Source organism: Mus caroli, chromosome 1 (assembly GCF_900094665.2).
Source record: "Mus caroli chromosome 1, CAROLI_EIJ_v1.1, whole genome shotgun sequence".
Lineage (NCBI taxonomy): Eukaryota > Metazoa > Chordata > Mammalia > Rodentia > Muridae > Mus > Mus caroli.
Window position 1 is genome coordinate 60,496,537 of NC_034570.1, and position 15,165 is coordinate 60,511,701.

A 15,165-nucleotide genomic window follows, 5' to 3' on the forward strand; every position below is an offset into this window, starting at 1 on the left:
TCCCCAATGAAGGAGCCAGAGAAATACCCACAGAGCTGAAGGGGACTGAAGCCTCATAAGAGGAACATCAATATGAACTAACCAGTACCCCCAGAGCTCCTTGGAACTATACCACCACCAATCAAAGAAAACACATGGTAGAACTTGTGGCTCTAGCTATATGTGTAGAAGAGGATGGATTCGTCGGTCATCAATGGGAGGAGAGGCCCTTGGTCCTGGAAGACTCTATGCCCCAGTATAGGGGAATGCCAGGACCAGGAATGGGAGTGGGTGTGTTGGGGAACAGGAGGAGGAGGGAGAGCATAGGGGATTTTTGAGGGGAAACTAGGAAAGGGGATAACATTTGAAATGTAAATAAAGAAAGTATCTAATAAAAAAGAATATTAAATTCAAGATCAATCCCTGCTGACAGCAAGTTCAAGGCTAATCTGGGTAGCATAAGACCTGTCACACACAAAAAGAAGTGGTGTTCTCTAGATACATTTGATCTGTCCATAATCTTTCTAAGTTGTCTTCATGTCTACTCTCTGAAATATCCCATGATTTTGCATAACTATGCATGTACACATATGATAATGTTGATATATGTGAGAAGAGGTGAGGGATTAGGATGTTGGGGAGAATTTTTTTAGTTAGGAAGTTGATACATTGATTAGCATGAGGTGATCAGCATGACACTGTGTAGAAATAGTCCCACTGTAGTGGCTTTTGTTTTTGTTTTCATTATTTCTCAAATTATTTTAGGCTGGCAGAAATTGCACACTCCCTCCTGAAGCTGGCACCATATGACACCCAGACAATGGAGAGCCGAGGCCTTCGGCGCTACATCATGGAGATGCTCCCCATTACTGATTGGTCAGCAGAGGCTGTGAGGCCAGCTCTTATCCTCATTCTAAAGAGACTGGATAGAATGTTCAACAAAATCCATAAGATGCCCACCTTGAGGTGAGAAGGCTTCCTGCTTAGTTATGACAGAGTACTGGGTTAGAAATTGGCCATTTTGAACACATTAGGCCAATCTGAGGTTAATTCAGTGAGTCCAATGTATTTAGGTGGTATTTGTTCATAGATAACTGGGAATATAAATTCCCCAATAACAATATTTGTTTTTGAGGAAATTCTATTTCTTTGGGGATGTATGTATTCATCTTAAAGAAGTGTCTTTCCATTTCTTAGAGAGCTCTTCATCTGACACAATGATGAAATCCAATTAGAACTCACAACCTTGATCCATTTTGAAGTAAGACAGAATATGTCTTCCAAATACCCAGCACAACAGAAAATGGAAACATTAATTTGATGCTAAAAATACTACATTTAATATTGTTATCAAATTTGGGTACATGGAAATTTAGAAAAATTCAGGTTTTTATAATTATCAGCCAAACTTTAAACATTAAAAGGTCTGAAAACAAACCCAAACATTCACCTTATTCAGTGGAGTTCTAAATGAACACAATTACAGCCTGGAGATTTCCTGGTGGCCTGCGAAATCCCCATCCACCTCCCAGTTGTGCTGATGCCTCTTCACTGGCCTATCTGGCAATGTGAACTAAGTTTGGAAACTATAGTCATAGAGAGAAGATGCTACAGCTCACAACCCCACTCAGTGGAAATCTCAATTCAGATAAATGAAAGAGCTTCAACCACTTTTAAAAACTAAACTCAAAATCAATGCAACTTTGCCACAGATGATGGTACTTAAGGTTCATGTTTTACAGACATTAGCCAGCACTCTAAACATTTATGCCACAATGAAGTTGCAGAAAACCAGAATTGAACAGTTATCAGGCTACCTCCTAAGAGCTGGTTCTTACATCATTTTGTACCATGGTGATGGATATCATGACACTATATCAAGGTCACTTGTTTCAGTGGCATGAAGATGCCTGGGTTTTGTTTTGTTTTGTTTAAGATTTACTTATTTATCTTATTTATATGAGTACACTGTAGCTGTCTTCAAACACAGCAGAAGAGGGCATCGAACCCCATTACAAATGGTTGTGAGCCACGATGTGGTTGTTGGGAATTGAACTCGGGACCTCTGGAAGAGCACTGAGTGCTCTTAACCACTGAGCCATCTCTGCAGCCTGAGAGGCCTGTTCTTAAGCACGATTTTTTAAAAATAGTCCCTTTAGAACATTTGCATCTACTGGTAAACAGCTGATCAAAGATTTATCAATGTCTTATGCACATGTGTCAAAATAAATTCTCTCTCTTAAGTACTTTGACATCTAAGGATGTTAAAGATCTCCATAAAAAGGCTCATCTGTCATATAGTAAACAAGTTATACATGGCATAGCTCCCCAAAAGAATTTTTTGATTAATGTATACTTTTGGTCAGCTATGGAAACTTTTTCTGGGAAGCACGATGTAACATACAGTTTGTTTTTAATTTCTTTGTGTGACCTAAGTTCAACACACTGCTGACCTGTGGATTACCTGGGTGCTTCTGGCATCCAGGATGTCAGTGCTTCCTCATTTGAGATACATCTCCACTCTTTCATTGTACAGGATACAGTTTCGTAGCAGGTGTAGGCTTAGAAATATTTTTCAAATCAGCAAAGCCCAGCCTGCTTAATTTGGAGTCCTAGAGACTGAGACAGGCACAGAATAGATTCATTTTTTTAAGACAGAAGAGTCCTGTGTTAATCTGGTTGAATTGTGTGCTCTACCAACTGTACTACCATAGAAAATAAACCGAGATCATTTCCCAGAAGTCAATGAGAAGTTTTTAGACTATTTTCCTCAAATGTCATCTTTTGACAGGACTTATGCCATACAAACCCCACGGATAGGGTGGTGTGAAAGTTGTAGGTACCAAGAACAGTCTGATAAGTAGATCTCGGAACTGCAGTTGGGAGCAGATTTATTCTATGAGGAGATTTCTCACATCTCCTGAGACGATAGTATAGAAACCCTCTCAAAAATGACATTGGGGACCTTAAAATATGACCCATTCATCATCTCTGCTTTTTTTCTTCAATAGATTTTGTCTCATTAGTCGGTGGGGCAGGACTGTGCCTCTGCTGCGTTTTCAGTACCTTCTTCCCCTCCCAGTGTGCTCTGTACTTTTGGAACAACATGGGTAAACGTCATCCCTTGGGAATGACTCTGCTGTCTCAGACACATGTCCTGTCTTAGTTGATGTCCGGATCACTGTCTCGTTCACTTGTCTCAGACTGTCTCCAGAAGGGAGCCAGGCTGCTAACGGCTCCTATATTGTATTCCAGGCGACAGGTTGAATGGGAGCCTGCCAGCAGTTTGATTGAAGGGGTTTGTTTGACACTTCAGAGGCAGCCAATCATATCCTTCCTGCCTCACCTTAGGTCACTGATCAATGTCTGTGTCAATCTGGTGAGTAGCCACGTGGCAATCTTCTGAAACTTTGCACAGTTTTAACTCTGCTATTGATTTCTCTAAACTGAAGATTTACAGGTCAACCACTTTGTGCCCCTTACCTACCTATGAACACTGACGGCTCAGGTGACACTCAAAACCCTGAGGTACATTTCAAGGTGGTACATGGGAGATACAGGGGCCCATCCCTGCCCAGGCGGGATGTTGGGGTGCTGCTTCCCATGCACTACTTTGACAATCACCTCAAAGTTGCGTTGAGAGTTGAGGGCTGCCAGTTGGAGAGTGGGGTGGTGGAGTCTGCACAATTGGCTAGGGGTTGAGACAGTTTGGGGAGGAGAAACACAAAAGAAGGCTTTTCTTTCTTTCTTTTTCTTCCTTTCTTTCTTTTTTTTTTTTTAAGGGCCAAATAATACCATGAGTTGGCCAGACTAGGATTTATACAAAGAAAAATTATCTTTACTGTTTTTGTAATATCTAGAGTCTGGTCCTGACAAGGTTTTGTCCAATGTGTGAAAACCATGCTAGAGCATATCACTCAGTAGGATCAGCTGCTTAACTAGTTTGGCCACAAATGTGTCGTTGGAATGCCTAGTTTAGTGCACATAGAGCTGTGACCATCATCATTGATATCAGTATTTGCTTCACCAAGGATTGTGGACGGCATCGCCTTGAACCCACCAGTAAGTGTGCAGTCTCCCAATTATCCATCTCTCATTACCTACATAGTTAGCCATAAACAACATTCTACAAAACCTTGGTTGAATCCAGTATAAAGAGTGACCTGACTCCAGACATTACATGCCTCAAAGGGCACAGAGAAAGAAGAAACTGAGAATGACATGCCCGACCTTCAATTTGTTACTCTTATTATTAGAGAATGAGACTCCTTTATTACAGTTGCATGAAATTGCAATGGTCAAGGCTAGTCATGTGCTCTGTTTGTATTTCAGGTGATGGGAGTGGTAGGACCTTCCAGTGTTGCTGATGGATTACCCCTTCTTCATCTCAGCCCTTATCTCTCACCACCTCTGCCCTTCAGCACAGCTGTTGTCCGGCTTGTAGCATTGCAGATACAGGTGTGACTGCCTTACCTGTTTGTCACGCTCATTGAGTTGGCGGTGGAGGCACCACGTCATCGTGGTGCTCTCTCTCTTCTCTCTTTCTGCAAAGGCTGGGCAAAATCTGTGAAACCGAAGTGGGAACACCTCCAAACACTGATGGGTTTGGAGCTTCAGCCCTGAGCATGGCCCTAAGTTGTGCTTCTGTAATTCTTCTTGAGATCTCAAAAATAGCAGAGTCATCTAGTCCTGGCACAGCCACAGGAACCACTGTGGTGGTGGGAACTGTGTGCAAACTAATGGCGTATGGGTAATCAGCTCACAATTGTTAATCAAAAGAGGCAACAGTATTCAAAATCTGGTTTAAGATTATTTTCAGAAAGAATTACAGTATGAAATTCTTTCACACGTTACTACCAGACTTTGAATACCTTTATTTTCTTTAATGATTGTGGGTTGAATATTATTTTAAGCGAAGTGCAAGTGCACACACACACACCACTATCCCACTTTAACAACAAAGGTACAAATTCCCAACTCCCCTGACTGTTCCTCTGTGTCACCCAGTTCCAAAGCTCTAATCAATGGAAAAAATACACTGGCTATAAATGGGTAATTTATCATGATAACCATAGTTATCATTATAATTATAATGATCTGGAAATCATGGCTTCTTACCATCCAGAAAATGGGAGATGTTCAAAGAATGTAAAGAACGGTGGCTACTGCACAGAAGGGAAAAGATGACATTCTAACTTTTACCTTAATAACCTGTTTCCAAAAACCACTTATTTCTTCCTTTTATGCTTCCTGGCTTGAAGAAGGCCAAGGCAGGGGTCAAGGAATCTTTAAATAACCCCCAAGTGGAGAAAATGCTAAGTTGTCACTTTCTCCATTTTCCTTGGTAAACACATAGAGAAAAATTATTGGGGGAAATGAGGTGAGTCTAGTATCAAACTTCTTCACTTACTGTTTAAGCCATTACTGTCTTTTTTTGGAATGTAGCTCTGTTATTTGAAGCCAATGATAAATCATCAGTGTGGGGCCAACTCCTTATGGCACAAACACAACACGTGAACTCATAGTTTACAGGTACAGCCAGCGGGGAGGCACCTTTGCCAACACTGTAGAAACAAATGCACACAGTGGGCACAGTGGTCAATTAATCTTCTTTTTTTTTCTATTATTGCTGCACAGGCTTTAAAAGAAGATTTTCCTTTAAGCCATGTGATCTCCCCATTCACCAATCAAGAGCGAAGGGAGGGGATGCTTTTAAATCTGCTCATCCCATTTGTGCTCACAGTAGGATCTGGAAGCAAAGGTCTGATTAACTTAACTAAAGGAAACCTATTGCTGTTGTTGTATTTTCTAACTACCAGTGTGCTGTTTCTATTCTTCCTTTTCCCCAGGAAAGTCATCAGCTGAATTGGATCCGAATGGTTTTAACTGGGCGTTGATTTGGGAAATAGTTTTATTTGGTTTAGCTGACCCGAGACAAGAATTTCTCTTAGAAAAAAACAAACAAAACAAAAAACAAAACAAAACAAAAAACCATCCTATTTAAAATGATTTTAATATCATAGAGAGCAGAAGGACGTTGTTTCACTTATGTTACCGAAATGTTAATTAGTACAAGTACAGTGCACTGAGAATTGACGGGTACCTGAACTTTAAAACAGCCACTGTTGTTAGCAGAGATCCTGCAGCTGCCAGCTATCAATATGTTCTCTTTACTTTTCCTTCTTAAGGGAGCCTTTCTTTTAGGAAAAATGTATCTCAAATGTAAACAGTACACTCTAAGTATTTGCCAATAGAAAAAAGAATGAGCTGGTAAGCAGGGGATCTAGTTAGCAATTCAAGTGCTTGGATGCCAGCTATGGCAACCCTTAGGTGCCACTAATGCTGTGCTGTGTGTGGAAGAAAGCTTACAGTATGTGGTGGTGGGAAATGCCCACACTCCTAGGTGTTCTGGTTTCGAACTGGAAGAAGTTGCATTGGTCAGTAAATAACATGGAAGGTCTGCCTTGTGATTGTTACTTTTCCCCTTCCTCTTCCACAATGCACTTCAGATAGCCCGTGGCTGGAGCAGCCCGAGGTACAGCTACTGCTGCAGACTGTCATTAATGTGCTCCTGCCCCCTCGGATCATCAGCACATCCAGGAGCAAGAACTTCATGCTGGAGAGCTCCCCAGCACACTGCTCTACCCCCGGGGATGCAGGCAAAGACTTGCGCAAGGAAGGGCTGGCTGAATCCACCAGCCAGGCAGCATATTTAGGTAGGTCTTTTTCCTCTGCCTCCTCTTTTTCTCTCCCATGGATTCATCTTGGCTCAGAAGGTACGTAAAGAAGCCACTTGAGCAAGAAACACTCTTGCCTGGCTGGTTTACTTCAGTAAATATATGTCTAAAAGCCAAAGAGTACTTTTTGTTTGTTTGTTTGTTTGTTTGTTTGTTTTTTGAGACAGGGTTTCTCTGTGTAGCCCTGGCTGTCCTGGAACTCACTCTGTAGACCAGGCTGGCCTCGACTTTCTTTTTTAATTATGTTTTGTATTTTATTTTTCATCCCAAATGCAAACGACAGTTTCCCCTCCCTCTTCCCCTTCCAGTCCCTCTCTCACACCTCCCATTTTCCTCTCCCCCCATCCACTCCTCCTCTCTTTCTCTTCAGAAAAGGACCAGACTCAATGGATAACAACTGGCGATGTTGCAGGAAGACTAGAGATTAAGGATAGACAAAGCAACCCAGTAGGGAGAAAGGGTCCCAAAGGCAAGCAATAGAGTCAAAGACAGTGCTGGTTCCCACTGTTGGGAGTCCCACGTGAAGACCAAACTGCACTCTGTAATATATGTGCCAAGGGCATACGTCAGTCCCATGCATGCTCCTTGGTTGGAGGTTCAGTATCTGTGGGGCCCTGTGGAGTAGAATGGTTGATTCCATTGGTTTTCTTGTGGTGCCCTTGACCCCTCTGGCTCCTAAAATCTTTCCTCCCCCTCTTCAACAGGATTCCCTAAGCTTTGCCTAATGGACATGGGTATCTGCATCTGTTTCCATCAGTACTGGGTGAAGCCTCCCTGATGACCGTTGGGCTAGACATTACTCTATGAGTATAGCAGAATATGGTTAGGAATCATAACATTGACTTGTTTTGTTTTGCCAGTCATGTTTGGTTCTATCCTAGGTCTCTGGGCTATCCAGTCTCTGGCTTCTGGACATCCAGGTAGTGTCAGAGTAGGCTCCAACTCATGGCATGGATCTCAAGCTGGGCCAGTGCTTGGTAGTTGGCCATTACCACAATTTCTTTGCCACCTTTACCCCAGTAAATCTTGTAGGCAGGACAAATTATAGGTCAAAGGTTTTGTGGCTGGGTTTGTGTCCAATCCCTCCACTGGAAGTCTTGCCTGGTTACAGGAGATGGCTGGTTCAGAATCACTCTGAAATTTAGCGACTGCTATAAGGTAGTATATACTGTGGTTCACATTGGTCTGTCAACTATGTAAATAAAGCCCTCAGGAGTTGACAGTCAACATCCTGACAGGTAGAACATGATGACCTTGCCAGATGGTATTTCCTCAGCCAGCTTTCTTCTTCTTCCCTGACAAAGTCTTTACATTTCTGTCTTGATTTTGAATTATGTGAGGACAGTTCTCTCTTCCTACAAGCTTCCAATTCCTCTCCCCACTTCCGTCCCTACTTACCCATTACCCCATTCCTGCCTTTAGTGATTGCCTTTCTATGGAATAATAGAGAGCTACTCATTGCCCCTGAAAGAAGTAGACCAGGGGGAAAGACCACATTTGGACTGGCACCAAGCATAAGGAGCACTGACAATTGGAAACCTCAGAAGAGAACCATCTTGCCTGGCAGTTTCTCAGTTCACCACAGTGAATGTTAGTGGGAGAGTATGAGACAAGCACAGACTCCCTGATCAAACAGGTCCTTGGAGTTTGAAGTATGGGAAAGTGGGGTGTTTACATTGTAAGAAGAGATAATTTACTGTGGCCTGGAAGGAAGGAAGGAAGGAAGGAAGGAAGGAAGGAAGGAAGGAAGGAAGGAAGGAAGGAAGAGTATACATAGGGGTTGCCCAGAAGGGTGCTCAGTTGTCCTGAAGTCCGGCTTAAACAAAGGCATAAGAAGTCAAGCTCAAACAAAATTCAGGCTGGGAGAGAAACACACACGATGTTAGGGACCACAGAAGATGATGGGGGAGCGGAGCTTATTATGTGAGGCCAGGAAAACTTGAAGAAAAGTTTCTCATTCCATTCTACTTCCCACCTTTTTAATGAAGGTATTATTATTTTTCTTCCTTGGTCAGGCCAGTGTACCTTTTTTATTTCGGTTGTGTTTTAGCTGGGGTTGTAAACAATACCCTGGCTGACAATCCCATTAAGCTGCTGGGACAAAGCCTATGGGCCATAGAGCAGTGGCTGTGGGCAGGGTTCCTCTAAGGCCCAGCCCCTCAGGCTCCTCTTCTCTCTTCCTGCTATGAAGCTCTCAAGGTTATTCTCGTCTGCTTCGAGAGGCAGCTGGGCAGCCAGTGGTACTGGCTGAGCCTGCAGGTGAAGGAGATGGCTCTGCGAAAGGTGGGCGGCCTGGCCCTGTGGGACTTCCTCGACTTCATCGTGCGCACCCGGATACCCATCTTCGTTCTCTTGCGCCCTTTCATCCAATGCAAGGTGTGGAGCGCTGCTTGTGCAAGAACTTGCGGTTTTGCACTAAGGCAGGAGTGCGGGCTGGGTGGGTGTGTGGGTGGGTGCGTGGGTGGGTGCGTGGAATACACAGGACACATACGTGCTGCTGCGGTCAGTCAGCAGGGGCTGTTAATACCGTGTTTGGTGAGGAAACAGCCCCAAGCAAGTCTCCAGAGAGTATTTCACATCCAAAGCACCTTCTCACCTACTAAAGTCTGCCAAACGTATTTCCATCCCATTCATCACCCCGTCCCTTTCAAAAACGGAGAAAAACTGGCCCCATGGAATGTTCTGGAATGGCAGTAGCATTATTTGAAATCTACTCTTAAAGAAACATGGGGGAAATGGGAAAGTTAAAGCTTCCTTTTCCTTCCATTATTTATCCATCCTTTTACTCTTCTTATGCCCCAATTTCTTAGGGCAGAATCACTAAACAATCGCATTGTGTGGGCCATGCCCCTTCCTATGCATTACTTCCTGTTCTTCCTGTACCTATGAGGTCAGTAGGCATCATACATGGGTAAACAGGGTCCTGAATATGCAATACCTTCGTTTTAGCTATTGGCCCAACCAGCAGAAAATCATGAGGAGCTTTCTGCCCGGCAACACATCTCCGACCAGCTGGAGCGGCGCTTCATCCCCCGCCCTTTATGCAAGAGCTCTCTCATTGCCGAGTTCAATAGTGAACTGAAAATTCTGAAAGAGGCAGTCCACAGTGGATCAGGTAAGCATGCATGGTGTCCTTTGAACCTGACAGATGGGACTCATAACCTACAAAGAATCCTCTGCCTAACCCACTGCTCTTTGGGGGAACCATGTGTATCTGAACTATGTTAATATACCAGCAGATTTGATCATGCTGGTCTAGTCTAACAATAAAACAAATATCAAACGATATTTAGCTACATTCTTTTCCTGTTTGTTTTTAAATATTATTTTAGTGATTAAGTTTAAATATTTAATAAGAGGAAAATGCCTTTACATACTTTCATTCCCTTTTTGATAGAGGAATTCACTTTATCAGGCATCTGTTATAATTTCACAGGTGTTATTTCCTTTAATCCACACAAATGTCTGCAAATGTGTCATTCAAAGCCCAATTTAAAAGGGAGGAATCTGACATTCAGAGTGTTAAATAGCTTATATACAGAAAATGTGAAGCTGGTGGGTGACTTTGATTAGTGTTCTCCATTCTAAACCCTCTTAACATTCCACAAGTGAGAATGGGGAGGAGCTAAGTGGGGTTCACAAGGGGAAGGTATTTCAAACTATTTGAAAGCGCTTCCCCACCCCCCACCCCCCACCCCCACCTTGGGTCTGTATTGCTTACTCTGAAGTTCTTTCCTTGAGGAAATTAAATCACTGTTTACCATTAGAGGTCAGTCATCACCCATATGTAAAAGTATGAGGTTTTGTTTGTTTGTTTGTTTGTTTTTTGCTTTCTAAAGTGTTTACTGTTGTTTACAGTATGCTCAAAACAAAAACATTAAAATTGCAATATTGATGATATTCACACACTGCCATTCAGATATTCCACAGACTCTGGTGAGGTCGCTGGCCACAAAGCTGAGGAGTGCCTCATGCTGTTGTCTGCAGAAAAGAAGTCTGAGAATAACTTGGCTGTGTGCCCTGATTTTGATTTTAGGTTCATTGCAATGTTACCAGTGTCCTTATTATTCCAATATACGGATGTGGGCAATGCATGTGCCACAGTAAAACCAAGGTTTTGAAATCAGTAATTCAAGTCAAAATTGGCTGGTATCCTATTAGCAATTGGAAAATAAACACACAAAGGAAAGAAACTGCTGGAGCCTTTCCCTTTCCTTGATAAGGATTTCAGGCCTTCCTAAGGAAGCTAGTCACATAGAGTGACACCAGTAGCCAATACTGATTTTTGTTTGTTTGTTTGTTTCCTGCTTCCGTTTCTTGTGCAACTTTATTTTAATACTTCTTAGTGTGGGATACTCAGTTATAAAGAAAAAAAAAAGTCAAAGAGAACTTCAAAGCAAACATTTGTTTTTAACCTACACTTCTTTTGTTCTCTCTACCCAAGCCTACCAAGGAAAGACATCTATCAGCACTGTAGGCACATCCACTTCTGCCTACCGCCTGAGCCTGGCCACCATGTCTCGCTCCAACACAGGCACAGGCACTGTCTGGGAGCAGGACAGCGAACCATCCCAACAGGCTTCCCAAGACACCCTCAGTCGGACCGATGAGGAGGACGAGGAAAGTAGGTCACAGAGCAGAACCTAGGCAAGCAATATGTCCTGCCTGGCCATGCTAGCGAGGGTCTAGGAAAGATGTCTGCCTTCCAGCCACTTCTAGGACTGCCCCCATGGTCATTCATTTTTAAAGAGGCTTCAAATGAAGTTGATATCGTATGTATCTGACCTTTCCCTAGAAATTTCATTTAAACTCGCCTGGGCATCCAGGCTAGAGGAACGGCCAGCTCTCACAAGGTCCCATTTGTCAAAGAAAAGTGGTGAGCATATGTATGTGGTATTCAGAAAACACCAGCTATCTATAGCAGCCAGGATGAAAGTAAGAGGATGCCTGAAGGGAAACAACTTAAATTTGAGTTTAGAGGCTCTCCTGTAATGCATTTATCCAAGGAATTTCTAATGTGCGTGCTAAAGATTTACTGTTGCAAAGATAGCAGATCTATAAAGGCTGCACGTGGATGCTTAAGCAAGTAGGTTTAAAACCAAAAGACTGGTGAGTTCCCATTAAATGTCTCCATCATATATGGGGCTTCTTAAACTGCATTGGTTATCTTCCACTTGTGTATTTAGATGTTCTTATATAATGCTTATTGAACAGTTGTACCTTTAAAGTTGAGAACAATATCCAAGAGCTCCTCTATACCAAACAGAACCCACAAAAGGTCCCTCTCTATATTAAAGTAGGAGAAATGGAAGTTGAGCTTAGAATTTTATTTTATTTTTTCCTTTTTTTATTAGATATTTTCTTCATTTACATTTCAAATGCTATCCTCAAAGCCCCCTATTTCTTCCCCCCCGACCCTGTTCCCCAACCCACCCACTCTTGCTTCCTGGCCCTGGCATGCCCCTGCATATGATCTTCTCAATACCAAGGGTCTCTCCTCCCATTGATGGCCAACTAGAGCTTAGAATTTTAATTAACAAAGATGAATAAGAGTATTTTGATGCCCCCCCTTACAGTGATGTATATAAGATGGAAAAAGAAATGCATGCTTTGTCAAAATACTTCTTACTAATAATTGCAGATTTAGTTTGGGGGTAAGTTATGTAAGGTGGCAATCATATTATAAACATCTTATAAATAGATACCTGGTGACTGCTCATGAACATACAACCAGAGTTGTATAGTGTAAGAGACTAAAATGAGAACTTTACTTTTTAAATCTTTTCCTTTATTTTCATTTGAGACAAAAATATCATGAGACCCAAGCTGGCTTTCCATCCCCTATATTGCCGATAACCTTGAATATCTGATCCTTCTGTTTCCACCACTGAGTGCTGAGATTACAGCATGATCATGCATGAGTCAGCACACTGGGACCCTGCCATTCTAATTGAAAAGAGTCCATCTTGTCTTATTTAATAGTTGTTGGGATTGGTATTGGTGGTGCTGGGACTGAACTCAGGATTTCATCCTTACGAGACACTGGCAAATACTCTCCCACTGAATATATTGTAATAACAAAAATGAGCAGTTTAAACAGTAAGTTCTGGTTCCTATATGAAACTTAAAGCAAAGTTTGCTCTGCTTTATTGCATGAAGTAGTATCTACCAAAATCTTTTCAATGATGGGAAATGATGGCACCTATGATTCCTAAGACTAATGCTATGTTCAGGTAACTTTGTGAATAAGAAGTTGGCCTAGGCATTAGGAAGGAATTATGGAAGAAAAGTGGAGAAGATATAAACAGAGATATCCTTGGGTGGGACTCAATACTCATATATTTGGGGTGGGTTCAGAAGGCGTGTAGAGTTTTGCTAATACCTCTCTCAGATGTCAGTTATCTCATGCTTTACTGTTGTGATGTGGGTGAGCATTAGGTTATATGGAGAGTTTATAAAAGCAAGATTAAGAGTTTTTCTGAAACTGGTTTTCTAACCATAGATGCATGTATTCAGACCTGTCTGATGTAGGACAGTAAATCATGAGAAAGGTGTGCTTTGTCTTCTATGATATTAGAAAGAATTCTATGGAAAAGGTAGCATTTACGACCAGCACTTAAAAGGAGCAATAGAGGGAAACACCTGCTTAGTGAGCAAACAAATGATAAAGAGATGCTAAAAGACACAAGTTCAAATGACAATGAGGATCTAGGAAAAGCTTTTGTAGAAGTAGTTCAATGCATTCTATCATGTTTCCCATATATTTTTTAATTTCTTTGTAAACACACTACAAAAGGAGTATGTCAAGACTCAGCTCAAGTCATTATATAAAAACTTAAAATTTATAGCAATTTTTATATTTACAATTTTATTTGAAAAATATACTAGAAAAATAAAGTATTCTAAATAGTATTTGATGACAATATATGGTAACATACATTTGCAAAACCACAAAATGTGTTTATTGAAGTTTATGTGGTTTAGAAACAAACCATGCTAGGTCACTTAGCTTGAGGTCAGCTTGACATAAATACTGTACCAGAGCTAATTTTCATGGATTTGGGCATATTAATTTCTGCTTCTATGGGGAAATGGCCTCTTTAAATTTTAGCTTAAAATAAGGACTTACTTCAGGATGTTACAGTTTTCAAACATTTTTCCTAAAATATCTGAAATATTCCTTCCCACAACAGGCTAGATATCATTGAATGTCAAATAAATGTAATTGACTTATTCAAAAAATAAACTCCCAAATGAACTAATTTCTACAATAGTCGTTAAATGCATATGTACAGTCCAGCTTTTCTGAAATCTTTAATTTGAAGGTACACATTTGTTTGTTTTGATAAAAATAAGAAGTTTATGTATGTTTTGTGAAGGCTGTTCTGGTATGAAAGTGTAGGAAATGTGTAGCCATGAAGAGTTATTATTGTCTCCCCGCAGGTGTAAGTTTTTATATGTACAAAGATGGCTATGACTGTTTAGCCTTAGAGACAGCCCTGAGGTTGTACCCCATACAGGGAAGGACATGAAGTACAGATTTGGGCGGAGTTATCTGATAGGTGTCATGGTTTTATAACTCTTGATCTCTTCCCCACTTGCAGATGACTCTGTAAGCATGCCCAGTGTGGTAAGTGAACAGGAAGCTTGTCTCCTGAGCACCATTGGAAGGAGGCGGTTCTCCAGCCACGTCTCCAGCATGTCTGCACCTCAGGCTGAGGTGGGCATGTTACCCAGCCAAAGGTAAAGGGCTATGATTTTCTTATAATCTGCACTTGGGGGGCAAATGCACCCATATAATCCTATAAAGACATAAGGAGAAGGAAGCATGGGTTATGTCTCTAGAGAAACTGTACCACAAAGCATTTTCAAGTTGGTTTCTATGGGTAATCGTTGTATATTTCTAAGCCAGGCTTCGAAATAAGACCACACCTTCAGGTCCAAGTATTGGCTTTCACTGAGATATTCATAAATAGAAATATGATCCTTTTATTCTGGTCAGTATGTCAGGTTTATCATCAGGCAAGAATAGAGCAGTTTACTAGATTCTCTGGGCATTTAGCCTTAGCCTTCATGTTCAACTGCATGTTAGGAATGCTTCACCAAGCAGAAAGTGTGGACCATGAGCAGGTCTCTTAAATACAGCTCTCAGTTTCCCCAGCTATGAGCTGAGGGAGTCTAAAATGATATGAAAGGGAACTTTTGTACCAATAACTCTAAGATTCAATGGTGAAACCACTTAAAGCATTTTCTTTTAGTGTTATCTGCAATATAAGAATGTAATTTAAAAATAATCTATCCGGGGGCTCTTAGTCATTTAAACCTTTTATACATGGGGAAAACAATCAAAACTGCAATTTATACTTAAATAAACACTCATATTTGAATTTTACTTATTTTAGATAAAATGATAATAGAAAATATCAACATGAAAGTTCATCTTTTTTAA

General features: G+C 41.4%; 1 protein-coding gene across 9 annotated transcripts in view; it reads left to right on the plus strand.

Moving 5' to 3' along the window:
- The window catches only part of Unc80 (unc-80 homolog, NALCN channel complex subunit), a 196,319-nt gene that overhangs the window by 168,564 nt on the left and 12,590 nt on the right, over positions 1-15,165 (plus strand). For all 9 annotated transcript variants that reach the window (XM_021162288.2, XM_021162282.2, XM_029478005.1 and 6 more), the window contains 9 exons: positions 745-945; positions 3,235-3,358; positions 4,312-4,437; positions 5,617-5,740; positions 6,489-6,695; positions 8,908-9,092; positions 9,666-9,831; positions 11,161-11,340; positions 14,321-14,459. In XM_021162288.2, coding sequence (XP_021017947.1) covers positions 745-945; positions 3,235-3,358; positions 4,312-4,437; positions 5,617-5,740; positions 6,489-6,695; positions 8,908-9,092; positions 9,666-9,831; positions 11,161-11,340; positions 14,321-14,459 — 1,452 coding nt within the window. The remainder of the gene's footprint in view (positions 1-744; positions 946-3,234; positions 3,359-4,311; positions 4,438-5,616; positions 5,741-6,488; positions 6,696-8,907; positions 9,093-9,665; positions 9,832-11,160; positions 11,341-14,320; positions 14,460-15,165) is intronic.